The following is an 18,175-nucleotide window of genomic DNA, read 5'->3' as shown; positions in this document are numbered from 1 at the left end:
AGAGTGGGGTGGTGGAAAGAGAGGCCAATCCCTTGTTCTGTGAAGAATTAAAACCACCTCTGCAAATAGGGCCATGTGTAAAGCCTGGGGGTGGAACTTTCACAGCGGCTGGGGTTTCCGTGTAAATAAACAGCAAGGAGGCCTCTGTGTGTGTGTGTGTGTGTGTGTGTGTGTGTGTGTGTGTGTGTGTGTGTGTGTGTGTGTGTGTGTGTGGAGGGGGGGGGCTGGGTTAGTTACCCCCCACCCCACCCCCACCCCCCTGCCTGGGGTGAGGCCCTGGCCTTTTGTTGCTTCTAATCCCAGCACTTTCTATTGAGGAGGACGAGGGGGGGTTGGAAGAGATTAGGCAACCAGCTCTCTGTATGGCGGTTGAGTCGAGGGTGTGCTTTCTGTGTGCATGTGTGTATGGCAGTGCATGTGTGTGTGTGTATGTGTGTGTGTGTGTGTGTGTGTGGGGGGGGGGCAGAGTAAGTAACATCACACACACACACATGCGCGCGCAGAGAGCGGTTCTGTCGAGTGTGGCCCAGAAATTGTGTTGCTTCATAACTGGGACGGAGGGAATCAAGAGATTTCAGTCACAGCTAAGCCACAAGAATCTGTGTCTTTCTGCGCGACACCCACCACTTACGACCAAACCCACAGAATCCATAAATACTAAAAGACCTTCACATCACACAGAGGAGTAAAAACAACTGTGGTCTCCAGCAGAAGCTGGGAGCGTGCCAAATGTCTTTTCAAAGAGGTCAGTTGTGTTTGATATGGTCACATGGGAAGCACAACCAGCCTCATTTGCATCACATGGCTGAGGGAAATCTATTGAGATGATTTTATATATCACAGGACTGGCAGTGATGGCGGTACGCGCAAACTGACAACAAAACTGTGGCTCAGCGGCTGGATGAAATTGAGCTTGCCTATTTTACATTACCTTCAGGTATACGGCATTAATGAGATTTTAAATACACAAAACATTGATGGAACAATTGCCTGTAACTGTCAATTACTCCCTGAAAAATCAACCTATTTTTGTGACAGGCTCATAAAGTGCAAGCTACTTATTTTTAAAATATATTTTGCACTGCGATTAAGTGTTTGCATGCTTCTTTGCTCCTTTGTTTTATGTAAGGCTCTCATTACCACGTGGTAGTAACAGATTGTTTGAACTGGAAAGAAAAGCCATTCGAAGCTAATTAAGCAACCATTCCAAGCACTATTCACAGGCAGAAGACCGAGAAGCACAGGCATTTGTCAGCGCTTGACCCCGCGTGGTATTGATTGACAACAAACCTTCTTGAATGACAGTCTTAAGCTTTTCTGTCCAATAGGAAACGAGTGAGACCGCGAGCTGCGCGCCTATTGGACAAAAAGCTGCCATGCCACGAAGGAACCCCACGTGGGGCCAACAAAACAGGCAACACACGATAGGCTACTCATCCAAAGTTCAAACATGGCCGATGTTCACGGGGATCAGACCTGAACAATCACCCTATTCCCTTTGCTAGCTTTTACTCCTCTCGTTTATGGGTCATAGTCAAACGAATCTATTCGAAGATGGCATACAGGCAGATAACAGCGTTAGCTAATGAAAATTATGCATTATGTTCATCATAAGGTTATATATTTCGTAGCATTTAAATCAAAGGGAAAAATCAAAGATACAATGAAGTGTGGCTGGTGCATGTACCATAAACCATGCTATAGCCTACTAATTGTCTTCACTCAGTCAGTAGTCTATACATATATGCCGACTGGGGCTGCATGGAATAGTTGCCCTTTATAAAAACCTGTGGTTCAATTTTGGCATGCAAACAATTGCCAGTTATGAAATATTTCAATACTAGGGCTATGACGTTGAAGTATAGTGAATGCAATGATTGAAAAACAAAGCTGCAAATTAAATAATTTAATTATGGCAACAAAGGGAGGCACTTACGGACGTTTCATCACCACGCCAAATACACGAATGGTTCAAGCAAGCTATGTACTATAAAGACAGGTTATGTGATAATAGCAAAATACTGAATACTGCACCTAAAATGGCGAGAATGACGTAATATATGGAGCAGACAACCCCACGTGGGGATAAAGTCTTACGATTGGTGGAAACTACACAGCCCCCAGTGTGTCAATACGATTGGTTTAACTCCATTTGGGTTCGTCTGATTGGCTGGAAAGGGGTGCTCTCGCGGCAGTGCAGCCCTCGTGTCAGTAGACTGTCTGTGTGTGGCACAGGATAGCATAGCTGGACGACGGGGAAATGTGAGATTGTCGAAGGAGTACAACGTTACACTTTTAAACGACCCAAACCTCTTAAAATCGGAAGTACACTTTGGCACGTTTTTTCGGATTATCCAGCCTTTCTTTTGTGAGTGGTTTCTTGAAGACTGGAGTTCAAGAAAGGAGGAAAAAGTATCTCCTCGACCTGCAAAGACAAGCAGCCGTCGAGAGTCGCTTCTGTTTTCAGAGAAATGTTAGACGCGGTAAGCGTCGAGCAAGAACATTCTCGATTATTTAACTCAGTTTTCTGGATGTGACACACCAACGGCTCTTTTATAGCTGTGCTGTTTGAATTGCTGTTCGTGGAACTGCATAACATCACTAACACCGGAAAGCACCAATCCAGGTACGGTAGCCAAGATAACGCTATCCACAACAGCTCTATATCCAACAAAAGTCGAGTAGCCAATGTTTGCTAACGAGCTAGCAGGGTTAGCTGTCGCTAGCAAGCTAACCAGGGAGCCAAAATGCTCACATCACATCTCTCAATTTGTGAAACCTGCTGTAGCGGCAACACGTAGGCAGATTTGACTACTGTTTGTGTGATTACAACGTTTCTTTGATTTGAGCGCTCCCATCATAGGCTGTAGTGGTGTGTTGTGTATCATTTGAGGGAGCGTTTCCTCACTTCAGTCATGCACAAAGAGCGACGACTTCCCAGTGTTGCCCTGTGGTGTGTAACTATTAGTTTGATGTAATTTGCTTGTCTATGTAGTGCGTCTCACGTAACAACACGGGCTCCAGGTCAGCCGGTAGGATTGCGGAACAGCCAGTAAAACCAGTTGGCTAACTGATGATTAAACGGCTTATAGAGATTCTCGCCTAGCGATTGCTAAACAGCATTACAGCGTTAAGTAGCTGGCGCTACCCTGGTGGGAATTCACTAAGGTCACCAGACTTTAATTCTGAATTAATTGCTCCACTAAACACTCGAATATGAAGCTCCTTTTTTTCGGGCTGACGTCGTCTTGTTTTGTGTTGTGAGGAGACTGAGGTGTGTGTTTTCCCCTTTTCCTTTCCTCCTCGAAGACTGTGAAGGAATCAAACGTAGTGGATCTTAAAAAACAAGGGAGGCACCGGCGGGGTCTGAAGCCCCAGGCGACCGCTGGACTCGGGCTTTGAGTCCGACTTCAACGCCGAGGAAAGAGGCGCGCCAGAGCGCCACACCATCCACAGACCTCCAATAAGTCAGGGATACATTGCAAGATGTATCCACAAGGCCGGCATCCGGTAAGTTTGGACATCTTGAACTGATGTGAAATGTACTGCACCATCTGCATTGATTTAGACATGCACGCTTGCTAGAGAGAGAGAGAGACCCCCTCCCTCCCACCCTGTCTGGGACCAAAGAGTGCCCTGGTTTTCACAGCCAAACCTGTATCTCTCCCCTTGAGCTGCTAAAACATCACCGCAGCAACGCTTTGAAGTGTACATCAGGTCAATGGCTGGCATAACGTTTTAACAAGGCTATCAAGTAGACCAGCGCTTGACCCGCAGCCACGGGCACGCATTGACACTGATGACTACATTTCGAAAGTGGCTGCTGTGATGAGAGCGGTGCTGTGCTGTGCTGCGCCGTGCCCCACTCTAATCACTCCCCCTCATCACTGTTTATTCACTCCACTCATATTTGTTTACAGAACACCTGGTTTGAACTCAGCGGAAGAGAGCGAGAGAGAGAGGGGGAGTGAGAGAGAGAAAGAGGGTGGGGGACTGTGAAGTGAGGTGGTTGAGGGAGGGAGGGGGTGAAATGAGGGGGTTTATTGGGGGAGGGTGGAAAAACAAAGGCAAATTTTTACAGGCACAGTTTGGCACGCTCAGACTCATCCATGCGCGGCGACCCCATTTCTACTGCTGGTGTTTATGCCGAGCATTAAAAGGGCCCTCCCTGCAGGCAGGCAGACTGCCCCCCGGTCGGTCTCTCTCTCTCTCTCTCTCTCTCTCTCTCTCTCTCTCTCTCTCTCTCTCTCTCTCTCTCTCTCCCCATCCCCCCTTCAGAAACTCTAGCTAGCACTCCCCTTCTCACACAACATGGCACTTTAGCAGAGATGTCACCCTTCACTTCCCATCCACACTGAAACATGAGAGCAGCCCCCCCTCTCTCTCTTCCCCTCTCATTCCCTCTCTTTCTCTCCCCTCCTTCTCTTTCTCCCTCTTCCCTCTCTCTCTGTGAGCTGATAACGCATTAGAGAGGCAGAGGAAAAGGACGGCTGGAGAGAGGGAGGAGGGGAAAAGAGAAGAGAGAGAGAGAGGGAGAGGACAACAGAAAAACATTTCTGCTCCCTGGGGCCGTAATTGGCTTTGATTGATGCGATCTCTTGTCTGGCAGGCGCCGCACCAGCCCGGTCAGCCAGGCTTCAAATTTACAGTGGCCGAGTCCTGCGACAGGATTAAGGACGAGTTTCAGTTCCTGCAAGCCCAGTATCACAGGTAATCAGTGCTAAAGTAAACACTTTTGACAATGTGTGTGTGTGTGTGTGTGTGTGTGTGTGTGTGTGTGTGTGTGTGTGTGTTTATGGTCTCGTTTATTGCCAAATCAAATGTTGGAAAGTCCCGTAGATGTGTACACACATACACACACACACATAACCGTGTATCAATGCTGAGAAATCCCTGGGCAGTGCTAGTGCTTAATCTTCCGGTGTGTTTTCACAACCCTCGGACGCTAATCACAATCATGTGTTTGACTAGCGGCCACTCAAGCCTATTCAGCAGACTCCATACCACGCACAATAAGCCTGAGATTAGACTGGGGGGGTGGCGGAATGGGATCTGGTGATCTTGGGATCTTGGGTGAAGCCAAGGTTTCGTAGTGTTGAAGGCGACTGACTAATTCTTTGTGTGTGTGTGTTTTCGTCAACAGTCTAAAGGTGGAATACGACAAACTAGCCAATGAGAAGACGGAAATGCAGAGGCACTATGTCATGGTGAGTTTACACTCCAGCTAAGCCATTGTTACGCTCTTAAGTGTGAGGTTCGGGTGTCCTCTCTGAATACTGTGTGTGTGTGTGTGTGTGTGTGTGTGTGTTTGAGCAAGGGAGGAAGGAGGGGTTTGTATGTGTGTGTGTACCTGTTTTGTTGTGTGATTAGGAGCAGGGGGGTGTGTGAGACTGTGCTAGGGAGCAAGTGAGTGAAAAGTCCAGGCCTCTCCTCTCCTTTTCTGAGGTCTCTTTGAGCTGACTTGAGCCCAGTGCTTTATTGAGAGGCCATGACTGACTGCACTGAGCCCCCTGTCTGCCCTCCCACACCGCCCACAAGCCACAGGGGTCAGCACCACAGCTTTTGTTCTCTCTCTCTCTCTCTCTCTCTCTCTCTCTCTCTCTCTCTCTCTCTCTCTCTCTCTCTCTCTCTCTCTCTCTCTCTACACATACCGCGGCGCCTCCTGTGTGCAGATCTGATTATTCTCCAAGGAGATGCCGCGCTCTTGTGGACAAATGTGCCTCGCTGGCTGTAAATTAGGTGAGGGGTAAAGGGGGGGAGCGAAGCCAGGCACGGCAGGACTGTTCCCTGTGTGTGTGTGTGCACTGTGGGAAAAAGGATCTTGATGACAAACCTGCATACTCTGCACTGATTAGCTGCTACAGTCACACTTGTGTTGGAATGGGAATTCAGGGACGGTGTGTGCTTAAAAGAATAGCAGGTTCCATAGGATAGGGTGTGGGAATTGGTCTTAGCAAGACAATTTAACTGGATATGCTGGTATTTATATCCACAGTACTGGGCTGAGCATCACCGGCAGATGCAAGGTGGCACTAGAGACCATGTTCACAGAGAAATATACGTTTCTGAGAGGGGAAATGTTGCCATAAGGATCATGAACCAGTTGCATGTATCTGCAAAAATTCCATCTAGGTCATATCCAAAGTGTTACGTCGTAAACAATGGATTTGATCAAGCAGTTTTGACAAACTACTTTTTGAATCGTTATCAACAGGTGAAGTCAGCAGAGTTTGCAGCTTGTGTGTGAGGTTATATTAGAAAGGATGGAACTGAATGTTGGCAGACCAGTGCTGTGCACTTTGTTGGAGCTGATGAGTGAAGGCCTTTACAGAGTGCTGCTGTTTGACTCTAGCCTGGCTATAGCCAGCTTAAATCAGTACTGAGATTTGGTCTGGGAACCATCTATTCAGTTTCCCCCCTGTCAGCCAGGTGTGGTTTGCGATTGCTTATTGCCATTCATTTAGCGCTACTAATGTATGCCATTGTGCTTAATAGCCCACAGCCAATCAAAGCCAGCACTGTTGTGTTCAAAAAGGAGTTTGATCTTAACTGCTTAGAACATGGTCTAAAAGCTTTATCGAAAGATGTTTTGGCATCTGGTGTCACCTTGGCGGCTCTATAAATGAACTACAAAAGCTTACATTTGTCAAACAGTATGTCTTGCTACGGTACCCCTCCCCATTCTGTGATTGGCCCAGAAACTCATGGCCACCACCAGTATGACTACGGAGCTCCTCAGGTCAGGAGTGTTGGAAGTGGTCGAAGGGGCCATAAAATGAAGGGCTGTGTGTGTCCGTGTCAATGTGTGTGACTGGCTGTGGTGTTGAGGGGAATTCCGCTGAGGAGGGCACCGCACCACAGTTGACTTTTACTGCCAGGGGTAAAACCCTGTAAGTGTAGTCTCTTATCATGAGTAAATAGGTTAAAGAGCGCCAATTCTAAGGATAGGAAGTCAAACATTCCTCTGGCAGGTAGACGTGTGTGTGTGTGTGTGTGTGTGTGTGTGTGCGTGTGTGTGAAGTGCTGGCAGGGCTTAGGTAAACACAGTTGAGAGTGTCTGTAGAGGGGGTCTGTGCTGATAACAGAGACACCCCCCACCACCACCCCAAGCCAGTCAGTGTGGCTACAGCTGATCAGACTAATGATTGTGGCTGTTTAGTCTATGCCTCTCATCCGCCTGTCTCTGTCTATCTATTGCGCTCCATCTCTCAATCTATTGCTTTATCTCTTGATGTCTATCTCTATCTCTTTGTGTGTGTGTGTGTCTCCCCTCCCTTTCTTTCTCTGCCTGCTGTCCGAGTGTGGCTGCTATGGTTGAATATTGCGTTGGCCTGGTTGGCCGGACGTCCGGTGGGTGTTGTGGGATGGGGAGTGCAGCAGAGCACAGCGAGTGCTTACCCCGAGCGTTTGTTGTGGCCGGCTGGGTTTTCGCCACAGTATAGTTTCAGGACCATAGATGCTCCAGTACAGAAGAGCTGCTTATTACATCTAAATGACAACATGAATAACTAAAATGCACCACTGGCTGCCTACGGATGCAGACGTGTGTGTGTGTGTGTGTGTGTGTGTGTGTGTGTGTGTGTGTGTGTGTGTGTGTGTGTGTGTGTGTGTGTGTGTGTGTGTGTGTGTGTGTGTGTGTGTGTGTGTGTGTGTGTGTGTGTGTGTGTGTGTGTGTGTGTGTGTGTGTGTGTGTGTGTTTTGAGAGAATTACAGGGGAAAGGAAATCTTACTGCACTTTTGGCGTGTCTTCAATTTTTAAACAAATCCATGTAATGCAATCTAATTCTTGACTCCTTCTGTTTTCTTTTTTCTTTCTTTCAGTACTACGAGATGTCGTACGGGCTGAACATCGAAATGCACAAACAGGTATGTGACTCCTTGTGAACTTTTTACACACTCTCACACCCTCTCACGCAATCACGCAGGCGTACTTGTGGAAACTCGGGAGGAGTGTAGAGTGTGTGTGTGAACATCAGTCAACAGCATGGCAGGGAGGTGTGAACAGACATGAGGAGTGTGGTGGACTGGGCAGCCATACACGGGCCTGAGAGGCCCTGGGCTTTTTCAGACCAGGCTGCTTGTTAAACAAATGTGTACACACACACACACACACACACACACACACACACACACACACACACACACACACACACACACACACACACACACACACACACACACACACACACAGACACTTCTGTAAACAATAGGTCTACAAACAAATATCCTTTAAAAGACCCACATACACATACAAACAAACCCACATCTGTAAATAGGGCATACCAAATATATTTGAGTAGGACATTTTGTTTGTAACACAGTTATTTAATATATCTTCAAGAAGACTTAATTCACCAAAGAACGAGCCCTTTTCATTACACCGGATGTAACAGGATATACAAAACATAACAATGTCCACCCAATTGCCCAGATGTCCGCATTATATTTGCACAGCACAACTACCATTAACATAAAATCTTTCTGCTGCATTTGCCAAGTCAAGCAGCTGACGATGAGCAAAAAAAATCAAGCAGCCCTGCGCACATAACAGTTGGTGTAGTTGGCGTGTTTAAACGCTAGGCTATGATGCAGCTCTAGCAGTTCTGACACATTGATCTTCGCGTGGTAAACAGCAGTGCATCAGCACCAGCATCAGCACCAGCATCTCCTCCAGTGCCCTGCCTTGCTCCTGCAGCCTCCTCATTTAACACATGCAGACCTGCAGATTGTTGCGTGCAGTGATGCTTCTCTCTGGTGGTGGGAATTTGCCTGTAACTTCTAATCAGCTGAGTTTCCCCGCTATTTAAAAAAAAGATTTCCCTTCATTTCTCCACCTTGTGTGTTGTGCACACCACACACACACACACACACACACACGCGTGCGCGCGCGCACATTCATGAGTAAAGACACATAAACACCTAAATGCAGAACCATGCATGCCTCCTATTTGCGCACATTTCTATGCACACACACACACACACACACACAGTGGCACACTCCTGTGAGTTGCGTGTTGCGGTTTACAGAGCAGTCCTGAGCTGCTCTGCTCTGCTGTGCTGTGCTGGCAGCCTGCTGGTGGATAGCTTTGATGAGATTAAAGGCAAGGGCCTTTGGCAGCAGTGCCCCAAGTGACTTAATGACTGACTGCTAGAGGAGAGGGAGAGAGAGGGCGAGAGAGAGAGAGAAGCCGTAACCCACATCCCCTGTCCTTACTGTGCACAAAGCAGAGTAGCGAGCACGGAAGAGCAATGGAGGAGGCCTGGTTGTGTCAGCGAATTTCACACGCCGCTGTAAATTAAGATGAGACACGGGAGTGGAAGGAGGAGGAGGAGGAGGAGGAGGAGGAGGTGTGTGTGTGTGTGTGTGTGTGTGTGTGTGTGTGTATGTGTGTGTGTGTGTGTGTGTGTGTGTGTGTGTGTGTGTGGCGCGGCGGCAGCTAATGCTGTAGGGGTCATCAGGTGATGAATCTCTCCTCGGTACCTTCCAGAAAACTGCCTTATCTTTCACACTAGAGACCGACCGATATGAGTTCTTCTAAGGCCGATGCCGATACCGATATTTAGCGATGAAAGTCAGCCGATGTGACCTGCCGATTTTTTTGGGCCGATATGCTATCGTATTATACTTAATTGGCATGCTAAAAATGCCTTGTTAATGAAAAAAATATTAATTGCGTCCTCTTTTTCTTAACATTTCAATTAGATTGTCCGTTAATATATTTTAGAGCTGGTCACCAGCATTGATCATTACAAGTAGATAGCTGCCCACAGATGTGCCTGACTTAAAATCGGCACAGGAAAATAAGAAAATCGTCCGATGCCGATTTATTAAAAAATAGCAAAAAAACGGCTGATTAATCTGGCGGTCTCTATTTCACACCATAACAACCACCACCAAGAAGATTCTCCCCCTCTCTCTGTATCTCTCCACCTCGCTTTTCTTTCCTTCTTTCTTTCGTTCTTTCTCTCAATCACATTCTCTCTCACTCTGTCTCTCTCGCTCTCTGGGGGTTTGGGGTGTGGTCTTGTGTGTCTAGGATGCAAAAGTAAGACCTGCTAATAACATTTCAGCATTTGCAGTGGAATATATACAGAGAGTGGACAGCAGAGAGGGCAAGAACACACACACACACACACACACACACACACACACACACACACACACACACACACACACACACACACACACACACACACACACACACACACCCTCCCTTCAGGCAGGCCCCAGTTAGGTTAATGGTGTGCGGGGAGGAGATGCTGAATTGGTGCTGCGGGGTGATCCATCAGTGTCCTGTGTGTGTGTGTGTGTGTGTGTGTGTGTGTGTGTGTGTGTGTGTGTGTGTGTGTGTGTGTGTGTGTGTGTGTGTGTGTCTGTGTGTGTGTCTGTGTGTGTCTGTGTGTGTGTCTGTGTGTGTGTCTGTGTGTGTGTCTGTGTGTGTGTGTGTGTGTGTGTGTGCGTGTGCACATTGAGGGATGTCACCTAGCCTCACATCTGTCAGAGCAGCTGCCTCTGTGATGGAGGCTGTCAGCTACTTATCTTCCAGCGAGGACAGGAGGGATGCAGGGATGGCAGGGAGGAAAAGAGGGAAGGATGTGACGTGATGAGAAGAGAGAAATGGGGGAAGATGGAGGAGGAAGAGAGGATGAAAGAAGGGAAGGAGAGGTGAAAACGGATTGGTGGGTAGGATGGGTGTGTGTGTGTGTGGGGGGGGGGGTTATTTGGTGTGTGTGTGTGTGTGTGTGTGTGTGAGGGAGAGTGGGCGGGTGGGCTGTGCCTGTGTAAACAGGTTAATCGACTGATCCATTTTAGCGGCCTGACTTATCAGTAGCTGCCACAGAGCTGATGGCGGAGCCTGAATTATTCATTCTGCTGCAGGGGCCCTAACCTGCTTACCGTGTGGTGTGTGTGTGTGTGTGTGTTGGGGGGGTGTCAGGAGGGTGTGTGTGTGTGTGGTGAGGGGTTTTGTAGTGTGTGTGTGTGTGTGTGTGTGTGGTGAGGGGTTTTGTGTGTCTGAGGTGTGTGTGTGTGCGCGTGTGGTGAGGGGGGTTTATTTGTGTGTCTGTGTTTGTGTGTTTTTGTGGGGTGAGGAGGAGGCGATGGTGTCAGTGAGCAAACAGCGAGATCTCTCCATCCATACCTTCATCTTTGTCGGCCAATCCTCTTTTTTTCCCGCCTGTCTCTTTTTTTCTCTTTTCCCTTCTTTTCATCCCTTCTTTCTTCCTTCCTTCCTTCCTTCCAGAGAGCAGGTCAGTCAGGGAGTGGTTAACAGCCCGGGGTGGGTGGGATTAGTGGATGCACACAAGCGTATTATTCTCCAGCCCGGAGATTTATCCCTGCTGTCAGGAAATCCATTTCTCACTCTCTCTCTATCCATCACTCCTCCTTTCATTACACACACACACACACACTGGTCCTTCTCACATGCTCTCTCTCTCTCTCTCTCTCTCTCTCTCTCTCTCTCTCTCTCTCTCTCTCTCTCTCTCTCTCTCTCTCTCTCTCTCTCCTGCTCTTTTGCTCTTGCTTTCTCTTGCTCGCTCACATGCCTCTATCTCTTTTTTTCTGCCATGCATCTCTATCTGGCTATGTCAGACATAGCTTCCTCTCGTTTAACCTTTTCATTTGGTGAACTGTAATAATTAGAGCTGTGTGTGCAGGTGTGCGGCAAATTTTCTTGTGTGAGACAACCGTGTGTTTGTGGTGTGACTACAGTAGCTGTCTGTGTGTGGTGTTGTGAGCGCTTAAACCTGTCTGTATGTGATGTGCTGTGAGCGGAGCCTTTCAGTAACTCCCTGTAAGGAAGCGCTATTGGGGAGAGCTAATGGACCTTTTCCCCCAACACGCCCACCCACACAGCCAGCTCTGGGCATCAATAAGACACCGCGATGACTAAGGTGTGTGTGTGTGTGTGTCTCTCTCTCTCTCTCTCACTCTCTCTCTCACTCACTCTCTCTCACTCTGTGTGTGTGTGTGTTGCTCATATTGATCCTGTTAGATCTTAGAGGTTTTTTTTGGTGTGATGGTGAGGTGCAGACAGGCGAGAAGCCCTAGTCACCCGAGGTTATTTTAGTCAGCCAGTGTGTGTGTGTGCGTGCGCGCCTGTTGAAAGCAAGGAGTTCTGGGAAGCATCCCCACCTCCAATGCACACACACACGCACGCACACACGCACACACACACATAGAGGCCCCCATGACCTGACATGGACCAGTGGATCAATGACTCACACTAGAGCCTAGAGAAAGCTGTTTGCCAAGCTTGCTGATGGACATGGCAGCTCTGAGCCAAAGCAAACTCACTTAGGTGAGGCCAGGAAGGGAAGGTGTTCTGTGCCTGTTTGTGTGTCTTATGTGTGTTTGCTCAAATTCACTGTAGAGGTGTGCATGTGTGTGCGTGTGCGTGTGTGTGTGTTGAGGATGAGAGCCTCCACTTTTACATCTTCTCTGCATACTGTATATCACACTTAAATGCACTGGTGATCTCTGCAATGCACTTTTCTGTTTGTCTGTGTGACAGGAGGTTTTTTTTTAAATACAGGTTTGTTGTTTTGTGTTTCGAATAGTATAGGCATTACAGTCAATAGACTCCACCTGCTTGCTCTCCATCCATGACTCCTCTGGTTTTCCAATGAGTGGGGAGCAGAGCAGAACGTGTGTGTGTGTTTGTGTCAGTGCTGCTTGCTGCTTGGGCTGAATCAATGCAGGTAAACTCAGATGTCGATGCGCTGGCAACGCCTGCCTGCCCCGACCCAGCTGCACATCGACAGGCCTGCCAAGATCAACCGCACCTCGACACCCTGACATCTTACTTTTAGACACGCACGCACGCACGCACGCACGCACGCACCCTAACTGTGTGTGTGTGTGTGTCTCACTCTGCACCGGACCATGCAGACGTCTTCCTTTTAGTCACGTCTGCTGGCCACAACACACAAACATTCTTTGAGTGTGTGAGTGCGTCAGGGTCATCCTCTCATCTATATGATGGCACCTCTGGACAACTGTATAAGGCCAGCGGGATTAAGTGATGTTTTTGCATCGGACTGCGTTTATGAACATTTAGTTACTCACTGTCTGTTCGCACGGTGCACACATACACACAGACTCAAATGAATGCGAGGGCTTGGGGGCTGTGTGCTGGTTTCTCTCCATATTCATAAACTCATAAAGCCTACTCTCCATTGGACAGTAGCAGCCGCAGATGGGAACAGACAAAGGTGTGTGTGTGTGTGTGTGTGTGTGTGTGTGTGTGTGTGTGTGTGTGTGTGTGTGTGTGTGTGTGTGTGTGTGTGTGTGTGTGTGTGTGTGTGTGTGTGTGTGTGTGTGTGTGTGTGTGTGTGTGTGTGTGTGTGTGTGTGCCATTGACAGCTTGGCCGAGAGTGCACTTGAAGCGCTGCTAGACTGGTCCAAGTACCTGTAATTGTGCGACAGAGCGGCACACAGCTCGCCACTCAAAACCATAGGGCGCTTTCATCTGCTTCATAGTAGCTGTGTCTCATTCACACACACACACACACACACACACACACACACACACACACACACACACACACACACACACACACACACACACACACACACACCTGAGAAGCTCCTATGTGCTAGACAGGAGTGTTTACTGGACGAAGTAGAAAACCGAAAAAAAAGAGTGGCACACACTCACCTTCACCATCACAGAAGATAACATTTTAAGGAACACATACTGTACTTTATCTATATGGAATAACTAAAATGCATACTTCCATGCACAAATGTTCGTTCTGCCACAAAGACACATATGCACACACAGATACTCTCATGTTTCTTTCAAAATACATTCATTTAGACAACCTTGCACAAATGCTCATTCAATATTACACACAGTGAGATACGCTCATATTTCCTTCGAAATGCATTCAGACAACCTTGCACAAATGCTCATTCAATAACGGAGAGATTCACACAAGTGCCTGAAAAATACATCCAGATACTCCCTTGCACCAATGCGTATTTAATAACACATGGACACACACACACACACACACACACACACACACACACACACACACACACACACACACACACACACACACACACACACACACACACACACACACACATGCATACACACACACACGCATTCCTAAAAAAAAGAAGATAAAAAACCCTAACCCATGCCTGTCTGAATTGATTGACCTTTCCCCTGGCTGGGCCCAGCTGTCAGCGCAGGCTTTAAGCCTGTAAGGAATGCTGTGCTCAACGCAGGCTCTCCAGGCCCTCCAATGGACAAATCCTGTCAAACGCTGGCTGGAGTGCTATTGACGAGACCTATCTCTGTAAACAGGGATTATACAGTTATAGATATATTTCTTTCTTTTTTTTCCCCTAACGTCAACCCTTTTTGTTGAGGTAAAACCCTTTTTCAGCAGGAGCGGTGGTCTATTTTTTTAACTTGAGTCTTTTTCTGTGTGTGCTCTCTCTAGTCATTTTGAGAGAATCCCGCTTGTCTACCTACCTTTTTATTTTGGACCTGTTTCACTCTTTCAGTCTGTCTTCAGCCGTGGATGACTGTGGATAGCTATATGGCGTGGAATCCTTTTTTTATTCCTGGCCTAGTTTGGGATATTGAGGATTTGAGGTTTTCCCATGTGGAATGTGGGGAATGTCCTCGAAGGGCTTTCACGTATAAGGCGGATGGTCTTCTTTGATGTGGTGTAATATCCTATCCGGCTTACTGTCGATCTGTTGCTGAACTGCAGCATTCAGTTTGCCCCACTGACACTTTTTTTCCCTTTTTCTTTTTTTTTACATTTTGGGCCAACATACTACATTGTGAGGACTAGATCTTCTATTATTTGTGTTTTGGGTGTTTTGTTTGCTGTTTTTGTTTTGATGTGTTTTGACTCTTTTGGTTTTGTTTAATTTTTTAATGGAAGGATGGTGGTTGTGATCAAGTGTGAATCTTGGCCAGACAAAAGGAATAATATGAATGAATGAATGAATGAATGAATGAATGAATGAATGAATGAATGAATGAATGAATGAATGAATAATAAAAAAAATATGTCACTTGGCTTCAACACCTGTGACTCATTGGGTATATAATATTGTGTGTGCGTGCGTGCGTGTCTGTGTGTCGTCGGGGCAGGATGAGGCATGGCCCCCGTGGCAGTTGGTTGGATCGTTTGGGTCGCTCGGGCGGCGCCTGCCTGTGATCTGTTGTGTATGCGTCTCCTTGGTGACCCAGCGGTGAACCTGCGCACGCTCCTAAATTGGCCGTGTGATGGAACTGATGCAGTCACGGAGATGTGCGGTAGAGGGAGGGCGACTGACTGACTGACTGACTGGGCTCCGGCTCTCAGTCAAGGCACCGCAGCAGTCACTGGCTCCTCTGATGTGACGCCACGCTTGCTTTTATCACCCTTGGTGTGTGTGTGTGTGTGCGTGTGTGTGTGTGCGTGTGCGTGCGTGTGCGTGAGAGGGTTTGGTTTGGTGTGTCTACGTTGCTTTGCATTAGAGGTGCTCCGATTGCTCGGCAGCCGATCATGCTCGGCCGATAATGGCCAAAAATAGCCTGATCGGTGATCGGAAAAACATGCCGATCAAAAAACCGATCCAGAGATATTAAATTCCTCACGCAACCATTTCGCCTTTACACCTGGCGCTGCCTGCATGTAGCCTAGGTGCTGGCTCTGCACAGCTGCTGCACCAAAATAAGGCATCTTTACTTGTCTTTAACTTTTTGGAATTCCCTCCTTCATTTTCACCATTTATAATCATATCTGCATCAACAATGATCTGATTTTCCGATCCATGCGCAGTTTACATGACGCTTGTAATTTGTGAATGACGTGTCAGTCTCGCCATGTTCACTATTTTGAGTTACAGCCTGTCAGCACGCAACAACTAAACGTTTCCAAAACAATCATCAACTGTATTGTTTTTAAAGTTGTAGCCTAATGGACAGCCAGGTCATTAGTTTTGTAGTCGCTGCAACACCAAACAGCAACTAGGGAGAATGGACGGTGAAACTCAATGAGTCTGTGCAGGGAATTCTACATTCTATGACAGTGTTACAGAGAAAGAGCTTTCCTCGCAGACACGCTGTGTTGTGCGTGTTCCCTGTTCTTTCAAGTGAAGTTTTTTTTTCTTGTTTTGTGTATGTAGAATCTCAAGTGTTTCAGTCACAATGTAATTTGCGATAGACTACTTCTCGCCCGTTAGCCATTTTACGTTATAACCTGTGTAGTTGCCTCGGTCAGCACGCGACAAGTTCACGTTGTCCGCACAAGCATGCCAACGTTATTGTTTTCAAAGTTGTAATTGACAGTCAGTCGATTAGTTTGATAGTCGCTGAAACGCCAAACGGCGACAGAAGTGAGAGGGAGAGAGCAGAACGGTCGCGGAGCACTACAGCTGTGGACAGTGAGTGACAGAGAGGGGAGGGGCTCTCCTCACGAGGCTGCTCATTTAAAGCGACAGGTTTTTTTCTCGTATGCAGAAGACGAGAGACTGAGATCCAGGTGTCTGAGCTTCAATTCAATCTCAAATAGTTAAGTAATTATATGCAATAACTTATAAATTGATGTAATGTTTCAGTTTCAATTCAATCTTAAATAGTTTAGTAATTATATGCAATAACTTATAAATTGATTAATACTGTAGACTTAAGCTTACTTGTAGGCTATATTACCAACACTAGTCTGAAAGAGCTGAAAGATAATAATAATAATAATAATAGCCTAATAATAATAATAATAATAATAATAATAACAATAATAATAATAATCATAATAGTAATAGCCTAATAATAGGCCTACATTGTGAAAGCGACATGTGCAAATTAAGATTGATTGGTTTATGGGCAGAAATATTCAATAAGGATAATTAATAGGCTATTAAAAAAATAGGAAATAATTTCTGTGATCGGCAATGATCGGTGATCGGCAGATAAAGATTTTTGGTGATCGGTATCGGTGATCGGGCCAAAAAATGGTGATCGGAGCACCTCTACTTTGCATATTATGTATATCAAAGCACATCTGTCTGTGTGTGTGTTGCATATTATGTGTGATTCCAAATGTATATTTTGTGGGGGGGTGGGGGGGGGGGCATGTGTGTTCAGAGCTAGTTGAAAAGATGTAATCCCCCCCAAGCCAGTCTGTCCTCCCCTCTCCAGTCTCCTCCCCTCTCCTCTCCCCCCCTCTCCTCCCCTCCCCTCTCATCTCTCCTGCCTTCCTTCTCTTTATCCAGCGCTCTCGTGCAGCGCTCATGCGATCGACGGCCCGAAAATTCAATTTAATGACCTGCCCCTGAGCACCTAATATGATTTTACAGGCTGTTACTGCCGGGGCCCCTGCTCCATCTGCATAATGATGGCCAGAGCGATAGAGGGAGGGAAGGATGAAGAGAGGGAGAGGGGGGCTAGAATAGATTTGGGGGGGCTGGAGAGAGAAGGTGGGGAATTGATGTGGGGGTGGTAGTGCTGGAGTGGAGTGGGGGGCAGATTTTTCTCTCTCTCTCTCTCTCTCTCTCTCTCTCGCTCTCTCTCTCTCGCTCTCTCTGCAGTTGCTATGGTAACGCCTGGTCAGGCAGGCAGTTTGATGCGGGGAGAATGGAGGCTGGGCTCCCGTGGAGATCTGAATGGAAGAAATGGTGGGGGGTGCTGGGAAATGAGGGAGGAGGATGGAGACGTGTGTGTGTGTGTGTGTGTGTGTGTGTGTGTGTGTGTGTGTGTGTGTGTGTGTGTGTGTGTGTGTGTGTGTGTGTGTGTGTGTGTGTGTGTGTGTGTGTGTGTGTGTGTGTGTGTGTGTGTGTGTGTGTGTGTGTGTGCGCGTGTGCGCGCCTGTGTTTGTGTGCGCGTGCGCGTGTTAAATGGAATACTAGTGGGAGGGAAAAAAGTGTGCGTGTGTGCAATTGTGTGCGTGAGACTAGTTAGAACAAGGAATTGGCATGCCCACATTAAATGAGGTTGGCTCACACTCCTATCAAGAATGTGTCAACAAAGAAACCACAGACGCAGCCATGCATACACACCCAGACACACACACACACACACACACAGACTGTCATAATACACTTGTGCATTTCTTCACGCTGCATCAAAGCTCCTGCGTTAGTCTTTGTTCAAATCCATCACAGGTTGGGCCCTTAGGCCTTAGTACTTACAGTGCAACATTTGTATGAGCGTGGACACCA

The 18,175-nt window shown here is 47.3% G+C and overlaps 1 protein-coding gene across 1 annotated transcript in view; it reads left to right on the top strand.

Moving 5' to 3' along the window:
* Positions 1–2,232: 2,232 nt before the first annotated feature.
* tle3a (TLE family member 3, transcriptional corepressor a) overlaps positions 2,233–18,175 on the top strand; it is a 46,500-nt gene continuing 30,557 nt past the window's right edge. Inside the window, exons 1-5 of the mRNA XM_063196501.1 lie at positions 2,233–2,626; positions 3,310–3,510; positions 4,610–4,710; positions 5,144–5,207; positions 7,822–7,866. Of these exons, the coding sequence (XP_063052571.1) occupies positions 3,487–3,510; positions 4,610–4,710; positions 5,144–5,207; positions 7,822–7,866 (234 nt within the window). The 5' untranslated portion in view covers positions 2,233–2,626; positions 3,310–3,486. The remainder of the gene's footprint in view (positions 2,627–3,309; positions 3,511–4,609; positions 4,711–5,143; positions 5,208–7,821; positions 7,867–18,175) is intronic.

The sequence above is a fragment of the Engraulis encrasicolus genome, chromosome 4, assembly GCF_034702125.1.
Source record: "Engraulis encrasicolus isolate BLACKSEA-1 chromosome 4, IST_EnEncr_1.0, whole genome shotgun sequence".
Classification (NCBI taxonomy): Eukaryota; Metazoa; Chordata; class Actinopteri; order Clupeiformes; family Engraulidae; genus Engraulis; species Engraulis encrasicolus.
This window is presented reverse-complemented; position numbering and strand designations above follow the sequence as displayed.